Source organism: Rhamphochromis sp. 'chilingali', assembly GCF_963969265.1.
Source record: "Rhamphochromis sp. 'chilingali' genome assembly, chromosome: 5".
NCBI classification, from domain to species: Eukaryota; Metazoa; Chordata; class Actinopteri; order Cichliformes; family Cichlidae; genus Rhamphochromis; species Rhamphochromis sp. 'chilingali'.
In genome coordinates, this window is record NC_137932.1 from 13,259,824 (window position 1) to 13,280,177 (window position 20,354).

The 20,354-nt window shown below is 41.0% G+C and overlaps 1 protein-coding gene across 2 annotated transcripts; it reads right to left on the minus strand.

The window, feature by feature from the left end:
• Positions 1–4,317: 4,317 nt before the first annotated feature.
• LOC308397788 (ubiquitin carboxyl-terminal hydrolase 46-like) lies at positions 4,318–17,311 on the minus strand. 2 transcript variants are annotated; one of them, XM_080883899.1, is made up of 21 exons: positions 17,115–17,311; positions 13,786–16,296; positions 8,576–8,631; positions 8,152–8,251; positions 7,959–8,042; positions 7,787–7,842; positions 7,554–7,682; positions 7,321–7,449; positions 7,088–7,216; positions 6,834–6,983; positions 6,549–6,686; positions 6,360–6,425; positions 6,131–6,262; positions 5,915–6,038; positions 5,680–5,831; positions 5,475–5,574; positions 5,288–5,364; positions 5,006–5,114; positions 4,852–4,909; positions 4,533–4,690; positions 4,318–4,453 (listed from the first exon to the last, which is right to left on the minus strand). In XM_080883899.1, exons 7-21 carry the CDS (start codon positions 7,670–7,672, stop codon positions 4,436–4,438), a joined length of 1,659 nt encoding a protein of 552 aa, XP_080740025.1. In that variant the 5' UTR covers positions 7,673–7,682; positions 7,787–7,842; positions 7,959–8,042; positions 8,152–8,251; positions 8,576–8,631; positions 13,786–16,296; positions 17,115–17,311; the 3' UTR covers positions 4,318–4,435. The 2 variants fall into 2 exon arrangements, with proteins under 2 accessions (XP_080740025.1, XP_080740024.1); XM_080883898.1 differs by having other exon boundaries at positions 6,549–6,689.
• Between the last annotated feature and the right edge of the window lie 3,043 nt (positions 17,312–20,354).

Consider the following 20,354-nt stretch of genomic DNA (forward strand, 5'->3'; position numbering starts at 1 on the left):
CTCTGGCTGTCACAATCCTCTTGGTTGTTGAAAAAAAAAAAAGGTGGAAGATGGGGAGGCCGTTGGAAAAGGGAGCCTGTTTTCTTCATCAGCCTTAACCTTGAGAAAGAGATTAGGGGAAGTCTAGGTCATCAAATCTCAAGAGCTTCTGGTTCACCTCAGACAAACTTTGCTTTTGTCTGCCAGAAAGGGAGCAGTGTTTAAAGCCTCAAACAAGGACCATTATTATCACAATCTGAAACTTTTCCATCTAAGATTTACTGGCAGACGGAAGTGCTTTTTGGATTTGCCTTCTTTATACAAACTTGTGAGTTGCAAATGCTATAACATGCCCGCACAGCTAAATGAAAAAGCCACAAACTGTAACGAATTCAAGAACTGAAATACTGATAAGTTAAAAAAAAAAATTCCCCTTCCCCACAATTTCCTTACTTACGTCTACTGGTGTTTAGCCATGCTGACATACTTTTATTTGTACAACTTTCTGAAACATCTTTAAGATATGTGCTATCATCTGAATGCAATAAATCCATTCAATTATGCAATTCAGGATTGTGGAGGGAATTAATCATATCCCAGCTGTCATCAGGCAGAAGGTGGAGCACACCCTGAACATATCACAAGTCTACTGCAGGACTAACACAGAACAAAAGATAACCATTCATACCTATTGACATTTTAAAATCATGGGTTAATTTAACATTCATGTCTTTGGACTCCAGGACAAAGACAGAGTACACAGTGAGAACATCTAAACTGCACTCAGAACAGACCATGCCTGGATTTTTTTTAATCCAGGACCTTCACACTGTGAGGTGATGGTGCCAACCAATACATCCCCTAATGTCCCTAATGTCATAGTCTTCAAAACATTGATATTAAGTATTCTACCATTTTCCTCAACTCCATTTCATGCTAAATATACTGACTGTAGTAAGAAGCGCATCTGTGATAAACTCCAAGTTGTTTTTGGACATTAATGACAACATAATTGGTGATTTTACACTTATGGAAATGATGTATTATGGAATGGGTGTCCTTCTGAATATCCACACACTCAACATCAGCAAATATATTTTGACTTAAATCAACAGCAAGCTTTTCCTGGAAGTTTTCCAACGCTTGGCGGAGGTGTGTTGGTGGCCAGGGAAGGAACGTGCCCTCCGGTTGTTGCAAGTGGCTGCCATCAGTCTCTCCAGAAGACCATCACAGCAACTTTCATGGGGCAAATGGGGCTGGAGGACCAGTCCTCTGCCTAAACCAGGTGGCTGCAGCCTGGCCCCACACTTAGAAAGGCTGGATTGCTGAAAATGGTAGTGCTAGAGAAATTTGTGGGGGGGGGCTACCGGCCAGGACAGTGAAGTGAGTCTGCTATCACTAGCCGGTGAACCTCGAAACTGCCATCACCCTGGCCAAAGACCAGCTGGCGACCTGTCCGGCTCAGTCATGGATATTCACAAATACCCCATAGTACTGGTGGAAATGAAAGATCGGGGGGAAATGCATAGAGTAACGGCTGCGGTTAGCTGGCGGCTAGCATACCCCTTAAATCTCAAAACTGATTGGTTGGGGTTTGGTAGCTCAATAGGGCAGTATGCAGGGCTGCACACACAGCCAATAGGGACACGTGGCGTTTGGGCCGCGTTCAGCTTGCCGGTTCCAGCAATTCGCTACACAGAAGATAATGGTACTATGCAATTCGCCCTTTGATCAAATGATGAGAGCTGATAGTCAAATAGTGCGCCCTGACATTTCCACATTTTGTAACGACAGACCATGTTGAGCGTGTCGTGACACTTGTAAAATGGAAGAACACATCTACTTGTTGGTCGCAGAAGAGCCACTGAGAAATGATTTTTTTAGGTGGCTCGTTACAACTCGATGGCTGGTCACCTGGAATAAGATAAGACTCTGGACCCAAAAATTGACCGATTTTACTGGCCAAGAATCTGTTTGGATGTGCGCTGATGTTGTGCGTCCAGTGGTGTCAGCTGGTGAACCAGCTGGCCATTCCAAAAGTGCCTTTATGCCCTTACTGCCCTTAATGGAGGTACCATTTGAGCACATTGGCATGGACCTCATCTGACCATTTTATCGACGAGAAAAAGTAAATCTTTCGTTCAGCTGTTGTTAACTGATCTTGACTTTGTTAATTAAACGTTGTAAACCTGCTTTCAGTGTGTCCTGTACATGAGTTCTTTCAGTAAACCACAGCACGGTGTGTTTTTTGAGCTGATGAAGTTAAGCCAAAACAAGAAACATGCAGCAGGAGACAGTAACTTGTTAAAATGTTTGTGGCGAGAATAAGGCACGGCGGGACCACGGAGTATCATTCGGAGCCATCTTTATTTACATCTCACCACAACAATCCCCAAACCCCCGAGTCCCCGTGTTTTTAACTAGGCGGGCGTGATTAAGGATGCCGTGCAGGTGCGTCCGCCCTCCCTGCACGGCACCGCAGACCACGCCCCACCACATACCCCCATCGCCTGATTGAGGCTGGGGAGCCATCCGGCCGAACCTACTCCCCCACCGCCAGTGGGAGAGGGAATCAGCCCGGACAGCTGGCGCCCCCAGGCCCCGGCCAAGCGACGGGGAGGTGCGAGTTCAGGTGGCCGCCCGCGAATCCAGCGGTGCAGGCCAAGCTGGTTCGGAAGTCGGACGCGTGGCGTGTGCACCCGGCGCGGCCGGCACAGTCGTGAGCCCCAGCTCACAGGTGGCTGGGCAGAGGTGTGGCGTGTACTGGCCTCTGGTGGTGGTGAGGCCGATCTGGTGAGCACGGCGATCTCAAGCGTGGCGCACGCCTCGCTCGCCAGTTCCACTCGAGCAGGCTCCCCTGGCACGGGGACCTCCAGCTCCTTGCGCGGTCCATCCGTCACTGCCGTCGCTCCCCGCTGGAGCAGCCCATCGCGCGACTCCTCCGTCACTACTACTCCCTCCGCCGCCGCCTGCTCCCGCTGGGCGGCCGCCATTTCGGCCACCATCTGGGCCAGCTCCTCCATTCCCTGGCTCCGATACGGACCCGCCGTGCTGCCTCCTGGGTTTCGGCACCAATGTGGCGAGAATAAGGCACGGCGGGACCACGGAGTATCATTCGGAGCCATCTTTATTTACATCTCACCACAACAATCCCCAAACCCCTGAGTCCCCGTGTTTTTAACTAGGCGGGCGTGATTAAGGATGCCGTGCAGGTGCGTCCGCCCTCCCTGCACGGCACCGCAGACCACGCCCCACCACAATGTTATAAAAGGTACAATTAAAGATTTTCATGGATTTTTCAAGGATAAATGTCTAATTTGATCAAAAGTTCTATATGCCATTTCTGGAGAGAGTGCAGTGGAAATGTTGTCACTTTTGGACTTTGCTACTTGCAGCTAAACATTTGCAGCTAAATAATGTATAATGTAAGCAGAAACTGCAACTGAATGAGGGAATATTTGTCTAAAAACTTAAACTGAACTAGAAGGGTACCAGTGCTCCAGCTTACCATCTTTACCTGAGTAAATCTGTTTGTTGAACAATCTAAATGGTTGATTCAGAAACTTCTGTGACATCAACTTAACTGAGACTCATTACAAATTTCACAAAACACAGTTGAATACTTAGTTAATTAGTTTTTATTAGTTATTTTTGTTTTTGTTGTTACGTTAATTTTAATAAAAAATAAATAAATAAGTAAATAATTGTCATGGTCCCCGTGCCTGCCCAGCCGGCCTCACAAGGCTACACTTGTGTTTTTTTTCTCTTTCTCCCCCTATCTCTCTGCCTGGGCGGAGCTCACAGCTGGCTCCCGCCCTTGGCTCTCACAGCTGTTGGCGATCAGCTGATTATCCGTCTTCTATTTGAGGCTGGGTCACATATCCTCTCATCGCGGGATGATTGCGCTACTGACGTTAGTCTACCTTTCCAGCTCCCGTGGTCTTACACCTTTATGCCTTCGTGATTTGTGAGTGATATCTCCCTTTCCCTGTTCCAGCTTATCTTCCCGGACCTGTGACCTCCCCGCGGTACGAACGTGTGTGAGGACGTGAGCGAGCGTGAGAGAGAGAGAGCCTTCCCCTAATCCCCTGAATTTCCCGTCACTGTATATATTATTGCACGGGTGTGTAAATAAATTGTGTTTTGAGACATCAACCTGCTCTGCGCTTGAGTCCCTGCTTTCAGCCCGTGACAATAATATCTTTATTTTATTTTATTATTAATTTATTTGTTGTTCCCAGAGAGCAAGCCAAACACTGGTCCTGACTATCTCTAGTAGTGGTGCACTACTAGTGAATGACCGGTGAATGTGGGGCGACGGTGGCAAGAAAAAACTCCCTCCTGGAGGAAGAAATCTTGGGAGGAACCAGGCTCTCTGGGAGGACCCTTCCTCCTAAGGGCAATACTTACCAGCGGTCTGAGACGACGGTTGTTCCTTCTCAGCACGATGATGGCTCTAACTTGCTTCCACACCCTGTTTTAGAATGAAGAGAAAAATGATTAACAAGGTAATAGGACATTTCAAAATTCTCTCAGCTGCTGTGTCTTCTTACGTTTCTCTTGTAAAACAGGATGTAGGCAGACTGCTGCTGTTCCTCAAAAACTGCCGATCCAGTTGTGTGGAGCACCCGTGCATCATTATAGGTGAGCCAATGATCTGATGTAGACTGTGGGCTCTCCTCAGGATGCACAGAATGACAGATGTAGTGTCCTAAGATCACATTAAGACAAATGAATCCAACTTCTAAAAGTCAACTGATTCAAGCAAACAGTGGTTTGGACTTAGTGCTTCTTAAAACATCAAAAGCTTTTGTGTGTGAGTCCTTCACTCAAAAGTAGCATTTTCTGTTTGTAACAAGTCAGTTGTTTTACCTGATTCTGTGCCTCCATAGTGACTAATGATGCTTATGAGTTCATAACGGCCATCACCCTGAGAAGGAACAAATCCAAAGATCAGTTTCATAAAGTCTCACATCAGTGCGATAATTAAGCTGATTCTCTGAGATGTTCTGCAGTCTGTTTTTACCTGTTTGGATGACACCACCAAGTCCCTCTGCAGCCTGACGGGGTCATTCACCTTCTGAAGCTTGTGGGTTTTTGTAAAGCCAAACCTCTTCAGGTGAAAGATGAGAACTCTGGCAGAAAAGAAAAAAAAACCCAAGGTACAAAATAAGAAGAATGAGTGTCAAACACAAACCGAAGATGGGAGAAAATGACTGCTCAAGTGTTGTCTTAAAAACTCTGATGTTTAGTGCGCCACAGTTTGGAAATCAGGTCAGTCGATCAATTCTGATGTGACCTTACTCACCTTGGCAGTGTATCAAAAGACTGCTTCACTTCCGAGGTCGTCCCTCCACAGTCACAGGTAAATTCGATTTTTTGTTCCTAAACAACGGCAAAGAGAAAACAGGCTTTATGGTAGAAAAAAAAATCACAACCTATGCACACACACAAGATCAGTGATACTACATCTCTACTGGAATTTGTGATCTTACCTTCAAGTATGTCCCTAACATGTCCTCAACAGACCCCTCTGGAACCAGGTCAAGGGACAAGCTTGTAAATTCCTCCTGTTGTGATGACTGGTGACCGCAGCTACACATTTAAGGAGTAACGTAGTTAAAGTAACGATCAAGTAGGTGGAAAAGAGGTATATGAAAATGTTGCAATCAGCCCTGTGTTTCTGAAAGACTGGCTTACCTCTTGCATGTCCTCATGTTTTCCATTTTGAAAACATGATGGTCTTCTACTGGGCAGGTATAACTTCGGCCCAGGAGAGCTGCTTCCCTCTTCAGGTGAGGTGAGAGGCTTTTCACCTCATTGAGGAACAAGGTTAGGAATTCATGAGCGTCCTGAAAGAAAAACACAGAGGAGATTTAGAACATAAACATTAGAAGGTAAAGCAAAAAACAAAATGTCCAAATAGCTGACGCACTTTCTGTGCACTGCCTTCGTATTCAGGAACCTGTTGGCTGAATGCCTTCTTAAAAGATATTAGGCGGCGTTTTTTAAGGTCATAATCTCTTGATTCATGACAGTTCCTGATGTTCATGAGCCTTCTGTAAACAGACAAGGGTAAACAGACATTTCTGGTGTTAGATATCTTTGTTCTTCAGGTTTCTGAAGAAAGTAGAAGGTTGACGTAGCGCACCTTAAGAGCCGAGCTTCTGGGACTGCTCTCCACAAAGTCTCCTGACGGCTGACATCTCTAATGAACTCCTCATTGTTGAGGAGGCTCTGCAGGCAGGAGTTCATGTAGCAGCTGTTTACAATGTTTGGAAACCTGCCACACATACACAAAGTTTACACTATCAGTGTAAAATAACTCATTTCCACTTTGACAAAGAGAGCTTTGGTCCTCGTGCACCACGTGTACTCACCCGAAGCGGTCCACAGTCTGAACTTTCTTTTCCATTTTTTTTCTATCCTTTAAATTTTTCCCTAAACTATTGCAAAAAGGTAAAAACACAAACACACAATTAGGAAAGATGTCAAGAAGCTAAGCAGTGTATGTGCATGTATGCATGAGCTTTGAAGTTTAAACATTTTGGAGGACGTTTTTCTCTTACATGTCAAACACCTGCTCCAATACATCCTCTTGTGCCAGAAACTCCATAAGCAAAGTGTCCCAACTCAGGTCTGATGGCTCACTATGTTCAGTGGTGTTTCTAACCTGGTTGGAACTTTCACCACATTCCTTATGGGTGCTGCTGCATGCAGAAAGAAGAAAGGAGTCAGGGATGCATAGCAAGCACAACAGGACAACAAACAAACATTGTCTCTCTGGAGAAAAGCATTCAAACATCTAATTCTTATTGTGATCAGCAATCGGCCAAAATATTAAAAGCACTTACCTGGGATTGTCTGTAGTTATGACCTGTACTAGGTCCTCTGAACTGTTCAGTGGAGGCTTGATGTCCAGTTCTTGGCCTTTTGTTTCTAGGCAGTCTTCTTTTGGTGGTGCTGCCTCAGCAAGTGTACAGTCCTGCTGCAGGTTCTTTAATCTGCAAAAATATACAAATATATAGAAGATTAAGTATCAAATCTGCAACCAGAAGGATCCCAAAAGAATTTTTCTTTAAAGTGAGAAGATTAAAGTGTCCCTTACTTGTCACTCTTTTTATCAGGTTCCCCTGTTGTTTCTGGAGCAACCAGTTCTCGACCTTTTGTTTCTAGGCAGTCTTCTTTTGGTGGTGCTGCCTCGGCAGGAGTACAGTCCTGCTGCAGGTTCTTTAATCTGCAAAAATATACAAATATATAGAAGATTAAGTATCAAATCTGCAACCAGAAGGATCCCAAAAGAAATTTTCTTTAAAGTGAGAAGATTAAAGTTTCCCTTACTTGTCACTCTTTTTATCAGGTTCCCCTGTTGTTTCTGGAGCAACCAGTTCTCGACCTTTTGTTTCTAGGCAGTCTTCTTTTGGTGGTGCTGCCTTGGCAGGTGTACAGTCCTGCTGCATGTTCTTTAATCTGCAAAAATATACAAATATATAGAAGATTAAGTATCAAATCTGCAACCAGAAGGATCCCAAAAGAATTTTTCTTTAAAGTGAGAAGATTAAAGTTTCCCTTACTTGTCACTCTTTTTATCAGGTTCCCCTGTTGTTTCTGGAGCAACCAGTTCTCGACCTTTTGTTTCTAGGCAGTCTTCTTTTGGTGGTGCTGCCTTGGCAGGTGTACAGTCCTGCTGCATGTTCTTTAATCTGCAAAAATATACAAATATATAGAAGATTAAGTATCAAATCTGCAACCAGAAGGATCCCAAAAGAATTTTTCTTTAAAGTGAGAAGATTAAAGTTTCCCTTACTTGTCACTCTTTTTATCAGGTTCCCCTGTTGTTTCTGGAGCAACCTGCCTTCTTCTCTGTAGAAAGAAACCAAAAGACAGGACATAGCTGTGTGCTTCATTGCTCTTAATTGCTCCCATTTCATTGTGATGAATAAATGCTTGATGATAATGACTCTTTCCATAAAACATACCTTCCAGAATTTGAAAATAGACCAGCGGGACTTTTTCTGTGGCTTTACAGTGGGGGTCTCTGCCTCTGTATCGCTGTCAGTTTCCTGTAGAGAACGAACAAACATAATGTTATTAAAAAAGAAAAGTCACTTAAAATTAACAAATACATTTTAAGGAAAATGTGCATTTCATATGTCTTCTGTAAAAGCAAACCGAGAAACAGCAGAAGAAGTGTCTCCATTTTATTTTCTTCTTCTTCTTTATACCATTTTCATGGTTAGGTGTTGTGGCAGCAACAGAAGCATCCGGGACGCTGATCGAGGACAAAAGTGTAAATGTTATTTTTCAAAGTGGAAATTTTTAACAAGGAGCGCATCCTGGATATTGCAAATAAAAAATAATAACTGTTATGAAATACCAAAATGAACAAAATCATGTATTTTGTACATTTACACTCTATATTTTCAACTAATCTCTGAATCGATATAAATAATAGACAAAACTAGAAGTAGTAAAAACGATATAAACACACAAGGCGGAAGAAAAACAACAATAAAAGGGAAATAAAACAGCTCACACTAAACCACTGCTATAAATATCTCCGGCAACATTGGATTAAAGAGTCACATTTCTTTACCTCTGTTGAGACGTAGAAGGAATTTCCTTCTCTGCCACGTTTTGGTTTTTTGATCTCTGTTTAGAAAGAAGAAAACCAACATCAGTAATGGCATAAAACAAACATTCCAAGGGAGGCTCTACATGAAAAGTGTCCAGTTAGAAAATTTGGTATTATTTTAGATTATTTATCAATTTAGTGAGCTATCGACTCATGAAGTGGACCGATATGAATATGTTTAAATAAATTAAAAACAATTTATTCATGCCTCAATTTGAGTTTTAAAGTTTAGGGTATGAAATACAAAATACTTCATTTGGTTCAAAATTCAGTTTTTACAAAAATCATCTATGAAGCTCCATTAAAAGCTTCAAAATGCTTATTTACTGTAAGAAAATATACAGAGAAATGTGCTACAAGTCTCGTCAAACTTACCTTTCTGAGAAAAAAGCGTTTGAACATCTTTGAACCTAATTTGATCGCAGTGAAAATCTTCTGTGCTATGCAAAAGTTCAACTGAAAACAAGTTCAATAGTTGTATATTTATAAGCTTTCAGCATAGAATGTTCATACCCTGAACATATGTCATCATAATGTATGGGGCTAGTTTGCATATTTTGGAATGTATGCTCATTGGAACTGTGTGGTACTCGTCTCCAAGCAACCCCACTGTACATGCTTGAAATGTACAGTGCAATGTGCAAAAAATTGCAAAAATAAACAAGACAAGACAGTGCAATGGATATGTGCAAAATGCTGAGTATTGTGCAAAAGTAACTTGGTGTGTGTGTGTGTGTGTGTGTGTGTGTGGGGAGCAGGGCGATATGACCAAAAATATTTATCACGATATACATTTGAAAATTTGCGATAACGATATAACTGACGATATAACTGACACTAGACAAAATACTTTACAACTCCACAACTTTATTAGTGCAAAAAAACCATCAATGTATTTTCACTTAAACAAGCAGCTGTTTTTATGTGCATTAAAGTTATATAAAAATGTAACAATGCAAATTCCTTGCTGACAGTTTAACCAAAAGGCATTTCCAGTGGAAATTGGCCGACATATCCTGAGCATAACAATGTATAATATCCACTAAACTTAAAAAGAGGTTATACACACACAATACAGTAATATTATGTTGAAGCACAGTACGTATCACTCCGCGAGGCGCCTGCCTAATATAGCCGTAATGCTCCACTTTCGCTCTTCTCATTCTGTGTCGCCGCCATGTGCGTATGTAAACATAGGCACTGCGCATGCGCGTTTTACCCATATTCTATCACGATATTTCATTTTCCTATCGTTGCCCAAAATTACACCGGTATTACCGTGAACGGTATGATATAGCCCAGCCCTATGTGTGTGTGTGTGTGTGTGTGTGTGTGTGTGTGTGTGTGTGTGTGTGTGAGATACTGCAGATAAGTGCTTGGTAGCGATGTGTGAAGGTGTGTGTGTGTGTCAGTCCAGTCACTGAGTGTTCAGGAGTCTGACGGCTTGCTGGTACCTCTTTCGAGAAGGCAGCAGGGTGAAGAGTGTGTGAGGTCCTCCATAATGCTGGTGGCTTTGCGGATGGAGCGGGTGCTAAAAGTGTCCATGATGGAGGGGAGAGGGGCTCCAATGATCTTCTCAGCTGCTCTCACTATCAGTTGTAGGGTACTGCGATCTGATACGGTGCAGTTACCATACTAGATAGTGATGCAGCTGCTCAGGACGCTCTCAATAATCCCTCTGTAGAAGGTGGTGAGAATGGATGGTGAGAGATGGGCTTTCCTCAGCTTCCGCAAGAAGTAGAGATGCTGTTGGGCCTCCTTAGTTATGGAGCTTGGGTTAAGGGACCAGAAAAGGTTCTCCGCCAGGTGGACATCAAGGAATTTGGTGCTCTTGACGACCTCCAAAGAGGATCCAGTGATGTTAAGTGGGAAGTGAGCTCTCTGTGCTCTCCTGAAGTCAACAATCATCTCTTTTGTTTTGTCCACGTTCACAGACAGGTTGTTGACCCTACATCTCTACAGATGGCCCCTAGCGCAACCCTTCAGCCTACTAGTAATTGCACCTATTGTACAAAAGGGTTAGGGTTGTGTATGGGATTTCCTATGCCCCCTGAATGCACCATCGGGGTGCATGTCCGCAACTTTAGTTCAGAGACAAACGGCAGCCAAACAACGGACAGTGTGTGCGTTCATAAGACCGTAAGTTAATGTTTTACTTCACTCAGTTGTGTTGGTGTTCAGCCATGAGTGTATTTGATGACTTACCAGCAGTTTCTGCTTCTGTTTATGTGACATTATGTACAAGTGGTAGTTCGCTAGCATAACAGATTTGTTTACTAATTAGCTTCTAGGAGAGAGATTCGTTGTTATCGTGTTGTTGATTCTGTGCTCCGTGTAACAGATGATAAACCAATGTACAGTTGCCTTCAGTGCATAGTTGTATGCGGTGTGTTAATGCATAATGTCTGACTTTAAGTTTATGTAACCAGGCTGAAGTATAATGTCAGCTCAGTTGTATCTTTATGTTTATTATGTAATCTGATTCCTAATTGATTGTATTATTATGCTTTGTCTGCAGAAACCACACATACACACACACACACACTCTATCTCGCCCAGCTGCGGGCACATTCTCAATTGAAAATACAAAGAATGACAACTTTATTCCTGGACTCTGCCTGTTTGTTCCTCTCACATCTGAACATTTGCAAGTGTCCTGACCCGACACTCTGAAGTGATTGCTGCCAGCTCAGATTTCTTTAACCCTTCTGAACACCTATGGTACAAATTTGAGCAAACTAGGTGACTTCCTTCCTGTCACCAAGTTGTAACATTCACAAGATTTTCAGAAAACTTGACCTTTGACCTTGAGGTCAAGGTCACTGATATTCAAACTGAATATCAGTAGATGCACCATTGGTATTAATTCAAAATCCTATGCCTCTTGTTCTGGAGTTATTATCTTGACCAAGCTGAGTATACAATTATGAAAGAATTATTTTCCATTTTATTTCACTATCTGTAAATACGGCAAATAAACAGTATTTGTGACAATTACTAGTAAAGCGGTTAGTGAGAATCCACATCTGATTACAGTATAATACACTGCTTATTTATGTAAAATCATCATCAATAAATGTGTTCAAAACAGAAGCTACACTGGCTTTAAAAGTTTTTGTTAACTCTGGCTAGGGCTAGGGCATATCATACCGTTCACAGTAATACTGGTATGATGTTGGGCAACAACAAGAAAATGAAATATCGCGATTAGGGATGGGTACCGGTGTTCTGACATAAACGGTAGTAACCAGACCGAAAAGCAGCGCACATTTCGGTGCTTTATTTCGGTGCTTTTTTTTCCTGAGCTGTGATACACTTCTAGCCAATCATTTTACGTTTCCGAGGATAGTAGGCGGGGCCAGGTACGTACGTTCTTTTATGCAGAGCTACAGATTAAAAATGTCCAAGGCGAAGCGGTCAAAAGTCTGGCTGTACTTCATAGCAAAATATGCAAACTCAGCAGCCTGCAACAAGTGCTTTAAGCTGATACTGTGATACTGTCAAAGGAAGTAACACCTCGAATCCGATGAAACACCTGGCGACGCGTAGCGTTTTTTTTTTAAAAGCCGAGAAATGCGCCGTATTTGATGGCAGCAGCAGCCGTTCTTCTCTGCGTGAGTAGCTTAATGTTGTTTGTGTGTAATTTACGTTGAGTAGGCTAACCACGTTATTACATTAATGCATGTAAGGTGAACTAGCAAACATCATCATAGCTACATGCGGCTGTCTTCTTGGTTGATGGCAGATACTCCCTTCACCCTGGCCAAAAAGGCTAAAATGACCAAAGAAAAAGAGGGAAACAGCTAAACATGAGAGGTTTTTGGACAAGGTTTGTATTTTTTCCATTGTTTAAGCACTGCTTCCAGCTAAGAGTGATACCATATATGCCCCATAGCTGCAGAAAAGGCTAACATTGTTATCTTTTTACAAAAAACCAGCTGAATATGAGAGGTTTTTGGACCAATTGTGTGTTCTCCATTCTTTAAGCACCGGTTTGAGCACCGTTTGAGCACCGGCACCGTTTCAAAAGTACCGATTTGGCACCGGTATCAGATAAAACCTAAACGATACCCATCCCTAATCGCGATAGAATATGGGTAAAACGCGCATGCGCAGTACCTTTGTTTTCATACGCACATGGTGGAAAAAGCGTGCTGGCGACGGAGAATGAGAAGGGCGAAAGTGGATCGCTGAATGAAACGGATGAACCAGAATTGGTTTGTAAAAATGCTGCAACCTCAGTGGTGTGGAACTGGTTTAGCTTTCGTCCATCAGATACACAACAAAGCACATTTTTGGTAGAGCATGCTAGCAGGCCGTCGTTATTACCGTGTTTTTTGGAAAATACGGCACACTTAAAATCAATCCTTTGATTTTTCTAAAAATCGACAGTGCCCCTTATAATCCCGTGTGCCTTATGTATGAATTCTGGTTGTGTTTACTGACCTCGAAACGATTTTATTTGCACTGTTACATTTTTATATAGCTTTAATGCACATAAAAAACAGCTGCTTGTTTAAGTGAACATACATTGATTGGGTTTCTTTTGCACTAATAAAGTCGTGGAGTTGTAAAGTATTTTGTCTCGCGTCAATTATATCATCAGTTATATCGTTCAAGGGTTCAAGGGGGTTCAAGGTTCTTTATTTGTCACATGCATAGTTATACAAGTATAACACACAGTGAAATGTAGCCTGACACGCTCCTCGACATGTGCAAAAATTGGGAGGGGGGGGGGTAGAGAAAGAACATTATATATATATATATATATATATATATATATATATATATATATATATATATATATATATATATATATATATATATATACACATATAGTATATACACTGGGTGAATGTGCAGTAGTAGCAGCAAGCAGGTGAATTCTGTACATTAATATGAATAGACATCTGACTATTTTACAGGATAGACAATATAAACATATTTAAAATTAAAGGAATTGAAATGTACATTGTGCCTTGGTTTAGAGTGTCTGGAAGAGAGTCCTGTCTCAGTCAATTATAGATGATGTGAGAGGGCGGGTGTGTGTGTTTAGGGCACGGATGGCTTGGGGATAGAAGCTCATTATCGCAAATCTTCAAATGTATATTGTGATAAATATTTTTGGTCATATCGCCCTGCTCTAACTCGGACTACCTGTCCGCTCTTACCTGTTTCTTTTGCTCTCTCTGCTGTCTTCATCCTACATCCAACTTTACAGCTATTGTTTGGGATGATATGATGAAACTGAAGAGTGGCTGGGCACCTGGAAAAAAAAAAAAAGAGGTTGGATGAGGCTGCAGCTCGTGTCCCAGCCTTACTGGCATTGCCCCTCAAACCTGCTGCACCACCCCTTCCCTGCAGAAATGACAAGAAAAGAAATGACAAATGATGGGTCTCTGATGGGCAAAGACAGACAGACAGACAAAGTCCCTAGAGACACAATTTCAGTCAGTTCTATGCCAAGTTGTTGTGAATAAGGGTAAGTATGGAATTGAGTGCCTTTTTTATGTTTGAATAATTCATGCTGGTGTTACAGGGCTTAGTAAACAAAAACTAATTTTGATGAAAGAAGCCAAGTACAAGGACCTCAAAAAAGCCTACAATGAGGTGTGCCTATTGGAGAAAAAATACAAAGAAAGTCAGGTTGGCTCAAAGCATTTGTACAGTACTGTATCCGAGGAAATCGATGAAATTAAAGCCAAGTTCATAGAAACTTTATATAGCTTACAGTGAAATTATCAAAGAAACCTCAGCTACTTACCTGCTTTTGACTAACAGTTCTCTGAGTTTTGCTTCAAAGAAAATTTTTTGGTTTATTTCAGCTGTTTTCAATTGATATTGACTTTGTTAGTTAAACATTGTTAACCTGCTTTCAGTGTGTCCTGTACACGAGTCCTCTTAGCAAACCATGACATAGGGCTGCTCGATTATGGCAAAAATGATAATCACGATTATTTTCACTGAAATTGAGATCTCGATTATTTGACGATATTTATTTAACCCTTTAAGACCTACTATAGAACCAAGTCCGCCAGAGCTTATATTATTTTTTTACATGTTGTAGTGCCATTTGTGGGAGCATTTCAAGTTGCTATACAACTGTTATAGCCCATATTTTAATAATATGTATGCATTAAGTCCATAGTAACTACATTAATTGCAAAAAAGTGCAATAAACTACAAAAAAAATTGAAAATCGTTTTTGTTTGTTTTTTACATATATTTCTACTTGGAGAAATTTAAGAGGCTTATCCCTCAAAACTTTAAATACAAAAAAGTTGCAAAAAATAGTTTACAACAACAGGAAATTTATTTTGAGTGTCTTCAAAGTTTTATTTTGGAGATACAGCAATTTTTATATACACTGCAGGAAAAACGAAAAAACAATCCTATGATGCAAATTTGCAAAGAAAACAGCAGGTGCATCAAAATAAACTATTTCCAGCAGCGCAATTCGAGTTCTAAGCATCCCAGGAACTATTCCGAAGAGTCAAACATGACCAGTATAGGCTTTTAAGGCCTACAAGTAAAAAACGACATTTTCCGCGAAAATGATGTCACTTCCGGTTTCGGCCAGGGAATGGCGGACATGTGATCGTTCGCGCTGACGTCTGTTTCACTGTGGGAAGTGTTACGAACAGCTGATCGGATCGGCAAAGCCTGTTTCTGGAATATTGTGTTTTTGTTCCTGCAAGCGCTTTTTATGCAGTTTTTGCAAAGCTTTATGTGGAAGGAAACCGTGACCGAGGACAAGCTGATGGCATCAGATGTAAGTACAACTCCTCCGGTTTCATATGTAAAACAAATTATTGCGCTAGCTTACACGGTTCAGGTTCTACAGGGATTTAAAAATAGTTACACAAAACGGAGCGTGCTGCTCTGACCGGCTTTAAAGGGTTAACAATGACTTTAAAAAATAATATAAAATAGTGTGCAACACCACTGAAGTTTTTTTTTTTTTAACCTCTCTTTTCAACCAACAGCAGTCACTCTCCTCTCCAAATAACTTCTGCTTAGCTTTCCGAGCTTCCCTCGGGTCCTCTTAATCAGCGGTCTCCAACCTTTTTTGCGCCACGGACCGGTTTATGCCCGACAATATTTTCACGTACCGGCCTTTAAGGTGTCGCGGATAAATGAGGGAGGGGCTAATAATCGGCTCAGTCATTTTTAATGATCGTTGAAAGCCCAGATCGTAATCGTGATTAAAATTCGATTAATTGAGCAGCCCTACCATGACATAATATCTTTTTGGAGCTGATGAAGCTAAGCTAAAAACTATGGAGGACCACAAGAGCCACGTGCATCGAAATAAAGAATTCTGTGCTTAAATATTGAATTGTAGAATAAATTCTCCATTTGTAAATTCATTTTTGAATTCCAATTTAATAAATTGCATTTCAAAATCCATTTTTGATTCCTGTTCGCTCAGGGATTAACCTTTGGATTAGCTGTTGGATTAACAACTTCATTTTAAAAATACTGCAGCTATTCAAATTTGCCACACTGTGGGATGTAAGGAGCTCTCTGATTGGTCCATCTCTGAGGCCGTCTCTCCTGCATGAAGTCCAGGCGCTGGTTTTCCAGTGTGTGCATCTGTCACACCATCAATGGCTGCAGTATGGAACAGATGTGGGTGTGTCCTCATCTCCCAGAGGAGTCCAAATCATCATCAAACAGCCCTACAGACAAAAACAAGAGGAAATATAAACAACCAGACTATCAGCAGTGATTTAACTACTTTAAGATCTCTGAGAAAATCATTTACAGTATATATCACTGAATTTAAGGCCTTTAAAATCACAGAGCATACAGAAAAAAGTACTAAACTGAATCAATTTCGGCTTTCGTTTTTCATGATGTATATTGTATTAATAATTAAATTTCATTATCTGTGTCTTTACCACACATTTGCCACACAGGTTTAGATACTGTAGGTTAAGTGAATGCTTAAATTGCACTGATTAGAATATACTGGACATTCAAAGCTAAGATTCAGCGCACTGTGTTAGAGGCTGGGATTTGATGAATTTATCATATATACAACCTTTGATCATCATTTATGTCCAGTTGAGAATGAATCTGTGCACTCACATATTAAATGAACTGAAATCAGTAGTGTGATCTCCAGTCTTGATATAAGGAATGAGAGAACTGACAGCTGTTATTTTAATCCGCCTGTCTCAGTTGTTTTAACTCTAAGTATCATAAAGTAATGTGGTAACATCTGGACTGACGAGTTTACTGTCAGCATTTTAATCGCTAGTTTAAAGGCTGTAGGCTGCAGCCATTGCTCTAACACTGTATAAACGTAACAGGCCTCAGTGCTGGTTCTAATAGTCTGAGCTGCTTCCAGCTTTATTTGTGAAGAGCACAGCAGCTTACAAAATCACGTAGCTAGCTCGTACAGCTGCCACGTAAAAATTTCATAAGCTAAGATGACCTTAAAATAATGGGGCTAAGTGCGGTGATGCTAGCGTTAGCCATGTTAGCACGTTACCTTCAACAGGTGGTCAGACTGCATAAACAGGCACTCAGTCAGAGGTTGCGCTCTTCATTTTGCTGCAGGGTCCCTTCATTCTTCACATATCCGTGTTGAGCCGAGTGTAAATCCCGAGGCTGAACGGCCTTTGTACAAGTACACACGCTTAGCATGGCGAAGCTATGAGCTAGAAAAATCCAGGCAGACAGCATGTGTCTGTCCAACCAATCAGAGAGCTCCTTACATCCCACGGTGTGGCTAATTTGAATAGCCACAGTATTTTTAAAATGAAGTTGTTGATCCAACAGCTAATCCAAAAATTAATCCTGAGCGAACAGGAAAGGGAAATGGATTTTGAAATGCAGTTTATTAAAGTGCAATTGGAAAAAGGGTTTTGAAATGAAGTTTATTACATTGGAATTCAAAAATGTTTTTTGAAATGAAGTTTTTAAAAAGCATTTTAAAAATCAGTTTATTAAATTGGAATTCAAAAATGAATTTACAAATGGAGAATTTATTCTACAATTCATTATTTTGGCTCTTGTGGTCCTCCATAAAAAACAGTCATCATGTAGCAGGAAGCATGAAGTTAAAATCTTGTAAGTGGTACAATAAAGTTTTCATCCTGAAGTGATATCATTGTTCCAGGATAAATGTCTTGTCTGAACAAAAGTTGCCACTAGTCAGGGAAATGCTAACCAGGTGCTGGGTTAGTTCAAATCCAGCCTAGAGCATTTCTATGTGAGATTTGCATGTTCTCCCTGTGCCTGTTTGCTCTGTGTTCTCTGGTTTCCTCCTACACTTAAAAAATTATTTACAGGTTAGGTAACTGTTCATTCTAAATTGGATGTAGGCGTTCAATGCTTGTCTGTCTCGCTGTTTTATCTCTGTGACATGTGTACCGGGCTTGCCCCATGACATCTAGGTTAGGCTACAGCTACTCTGTGGGGGAAAATGAATGGATGGTCTCGTCTAAGTCATGTACCCAGATTAATTTTGGGGTAAATTATATAATGCTATTGTTTTTCTCAAATTATGGAGCCAAGAATCATAAGGATGATCACCATGTTAAAACTGAGGCTTCAGACCACATTACATAGGTGGTCCATTTTATTATACAGTATTTAGTTCAGCCACAGTTAAACAGAGATGACAGATCACATCAGATTTTCCTCAGTCCAGCATATCACTGATTTATAAAGCTTTACTGAATGATTTCTCAGCATAAAATTATTTATTACAACATAAATGTTTATGCCACTCTGTCTAAAGATCATTTGCGCCAGACTGGATCCGGTTACAGGCTTCCCAGGTGAGAGTTCTTGTCAAAAATTTCTAAAAAGAGCTAGAATGTCACCAATACGCTCTTCTACATCTCCCTCCCTACTTTATACATAGCGGACAGATGGAACTAGGCTATCGGTTTGCTAAAGTTAGCCACGCAATTAGTTCACACACTAATTAGCTGTGAGAGGCAGAGGCACACCAGATTTCCCCAGTGTCTAAAACCCGTTTCCCAGCCTGAAAAAGAGTAAATGAGGTCCTGGCAAAGACAGCAGAAAATATCCAGAAAGAAAAACATGGCAGCTCATACAACAACATTTATCAAAGAGTGGCGCTGTTATGGGAAATGTGAATGGAAATTTTAATCCTTCTTTGTGGGAGAAACAAATATTCCACATTGCCTAATCAGGAGTAACTCAAACATCTATATCTGTTTTATATAATATCATAATATATATATCAGCGGGAGAAAAAGAAAGAATTTAGATGGTGTCTAAACTTTCCATGAACCCTCCCCCACTTTTGTTTATCACCAAATAATCTTGTAAAAATTAGACCATCTTAGGGCTTTAATTTCATGTAAATATCTCTCATCCTGCCCTCCTTGCTGCTGGGATGAACTGTGGTTTCACTTTAGGGCCAGGGGTTCTTTAAAAAGCCAAATTCCCACATGCTTCTATTTGTTTTTACTGCTAGCCAAATGTTTTACTTCACTGGAAAGAGAAAATAATGTCTGGTGAGTGTTCCTGCAATGTGTGGGCATGTGTGGAAGCACATGTGTATGAGTGTATACTGAGGGGAAACTGCACGCCCGAGAATGTGGAAGAAATACAAAACAATTAAAGCTCTGTTAAGAGAGTGCAGTGCTGGCAGGCATCTCATATCAGGTGCAGCAGAGACCCAACAATGGAATGCTCTGAGGTGGTGAGCAGATCGATGTCAGACGTCTCACTTGTCATGAAAAAGGCCCAGATGCTTCACTTGATGGACAGTCTGGACACATTAGCCATTCAAAATGGACACAAGTCATGAGAAGGTCAACTTGATGCCTTCAACCTTGCATGAAATCCCTGCAATTTCCCTGCAAAGTCTTTGATGAGAATCATTACTGTTTGCTCTGATTTTTTTCTGGCCTGGTTCACTGATCAGGTCACGCAGTAAGAGCCAGTTTTATCATTTCTATTTATGGTAATGCCTCCAACTAGCACAGCTATAGTCTTTAAACCAAATCTCATTTTCATCAATGGCATCATCTCAAAGCACATTACTTTTCAGTTTCAACATTTGACAAAAGTAGCAGAAATCACACATTTTCATCATCTGGGCCTTTTGTTTTAGGCAAAGAAGGAGGGAAATATTTGAAGCTTCCCATTCCAGGGAACATTTTGTAACAATCAGGTTTCTGAGCAGTGTCCAGCAGACTTCACATTGTTTCTCTAAGGGGGAGAAAAAAATTCTCTGGCATCATATGAAAGCGGGGGAGGCCTGATTGGAACATTAACTATTCATGCACTTGTACTTCCCTGGGGGGACGGGATCGGGAATCCCACCCATTTACCAGAAAACGAGAACGTCTCAAGGAAACTGATCCCGATCTGATGGATCTGGGTGGAGCTCTGTTAAGCTGTTTTTCCTTTCACTTTTAGACCAAATCTTTTTCAGAATGTAATATTCTAAAAAGAAAAAAAAATACTTCTTTCTTTTTAAGATATTTAGCTGAAACTCCTTTACAGAGCTGACTGACAGTTGACTGACAAGTCAAAATTTAAATTAAAAGAGAGAAAAAAGTTCAAATCTAGTTCTTTTCCCTTCTTGATTTTTTTTGTATGATCATTTTCATCTACAAAAACCTAATTAACCAGCCGATACATTAAATAGTCTGTGAAGACAAATACAAACAAAGCATATATTTAGTATTTATTCTGTTTCTATCCCACACATCAAGCGAGCACAGAGTAAAATGAACATTCATTC

What these genes read in the sequence shown, in the direction of transcription:
- LOC308397788 (XM_080883898.1), bottom strand. Translation starts at nt 7,672, where the DNA reads ATGCAGCAGGACTGTACACCTGCCAAGGCAGCACCACCAAAAGAAGAC. An exon ending in TGTTAGGGACATACTTGAAG is followed by an intron (nt 5,365 to 5,474) that starts GTAAGATCACAA and finishes GCCGTTGTTTAG; the next exon opens with GAACAAAAAATCGAATTTAC. An exon ending in CTATGGAGGCACAGAATCAG is followed by an intron (nt 4,691 to 4,851) that starts GTAAAACAACTG and finishes ATGTGATCTTAG; the next exon opens with GACACTACATCTGTCATTCT.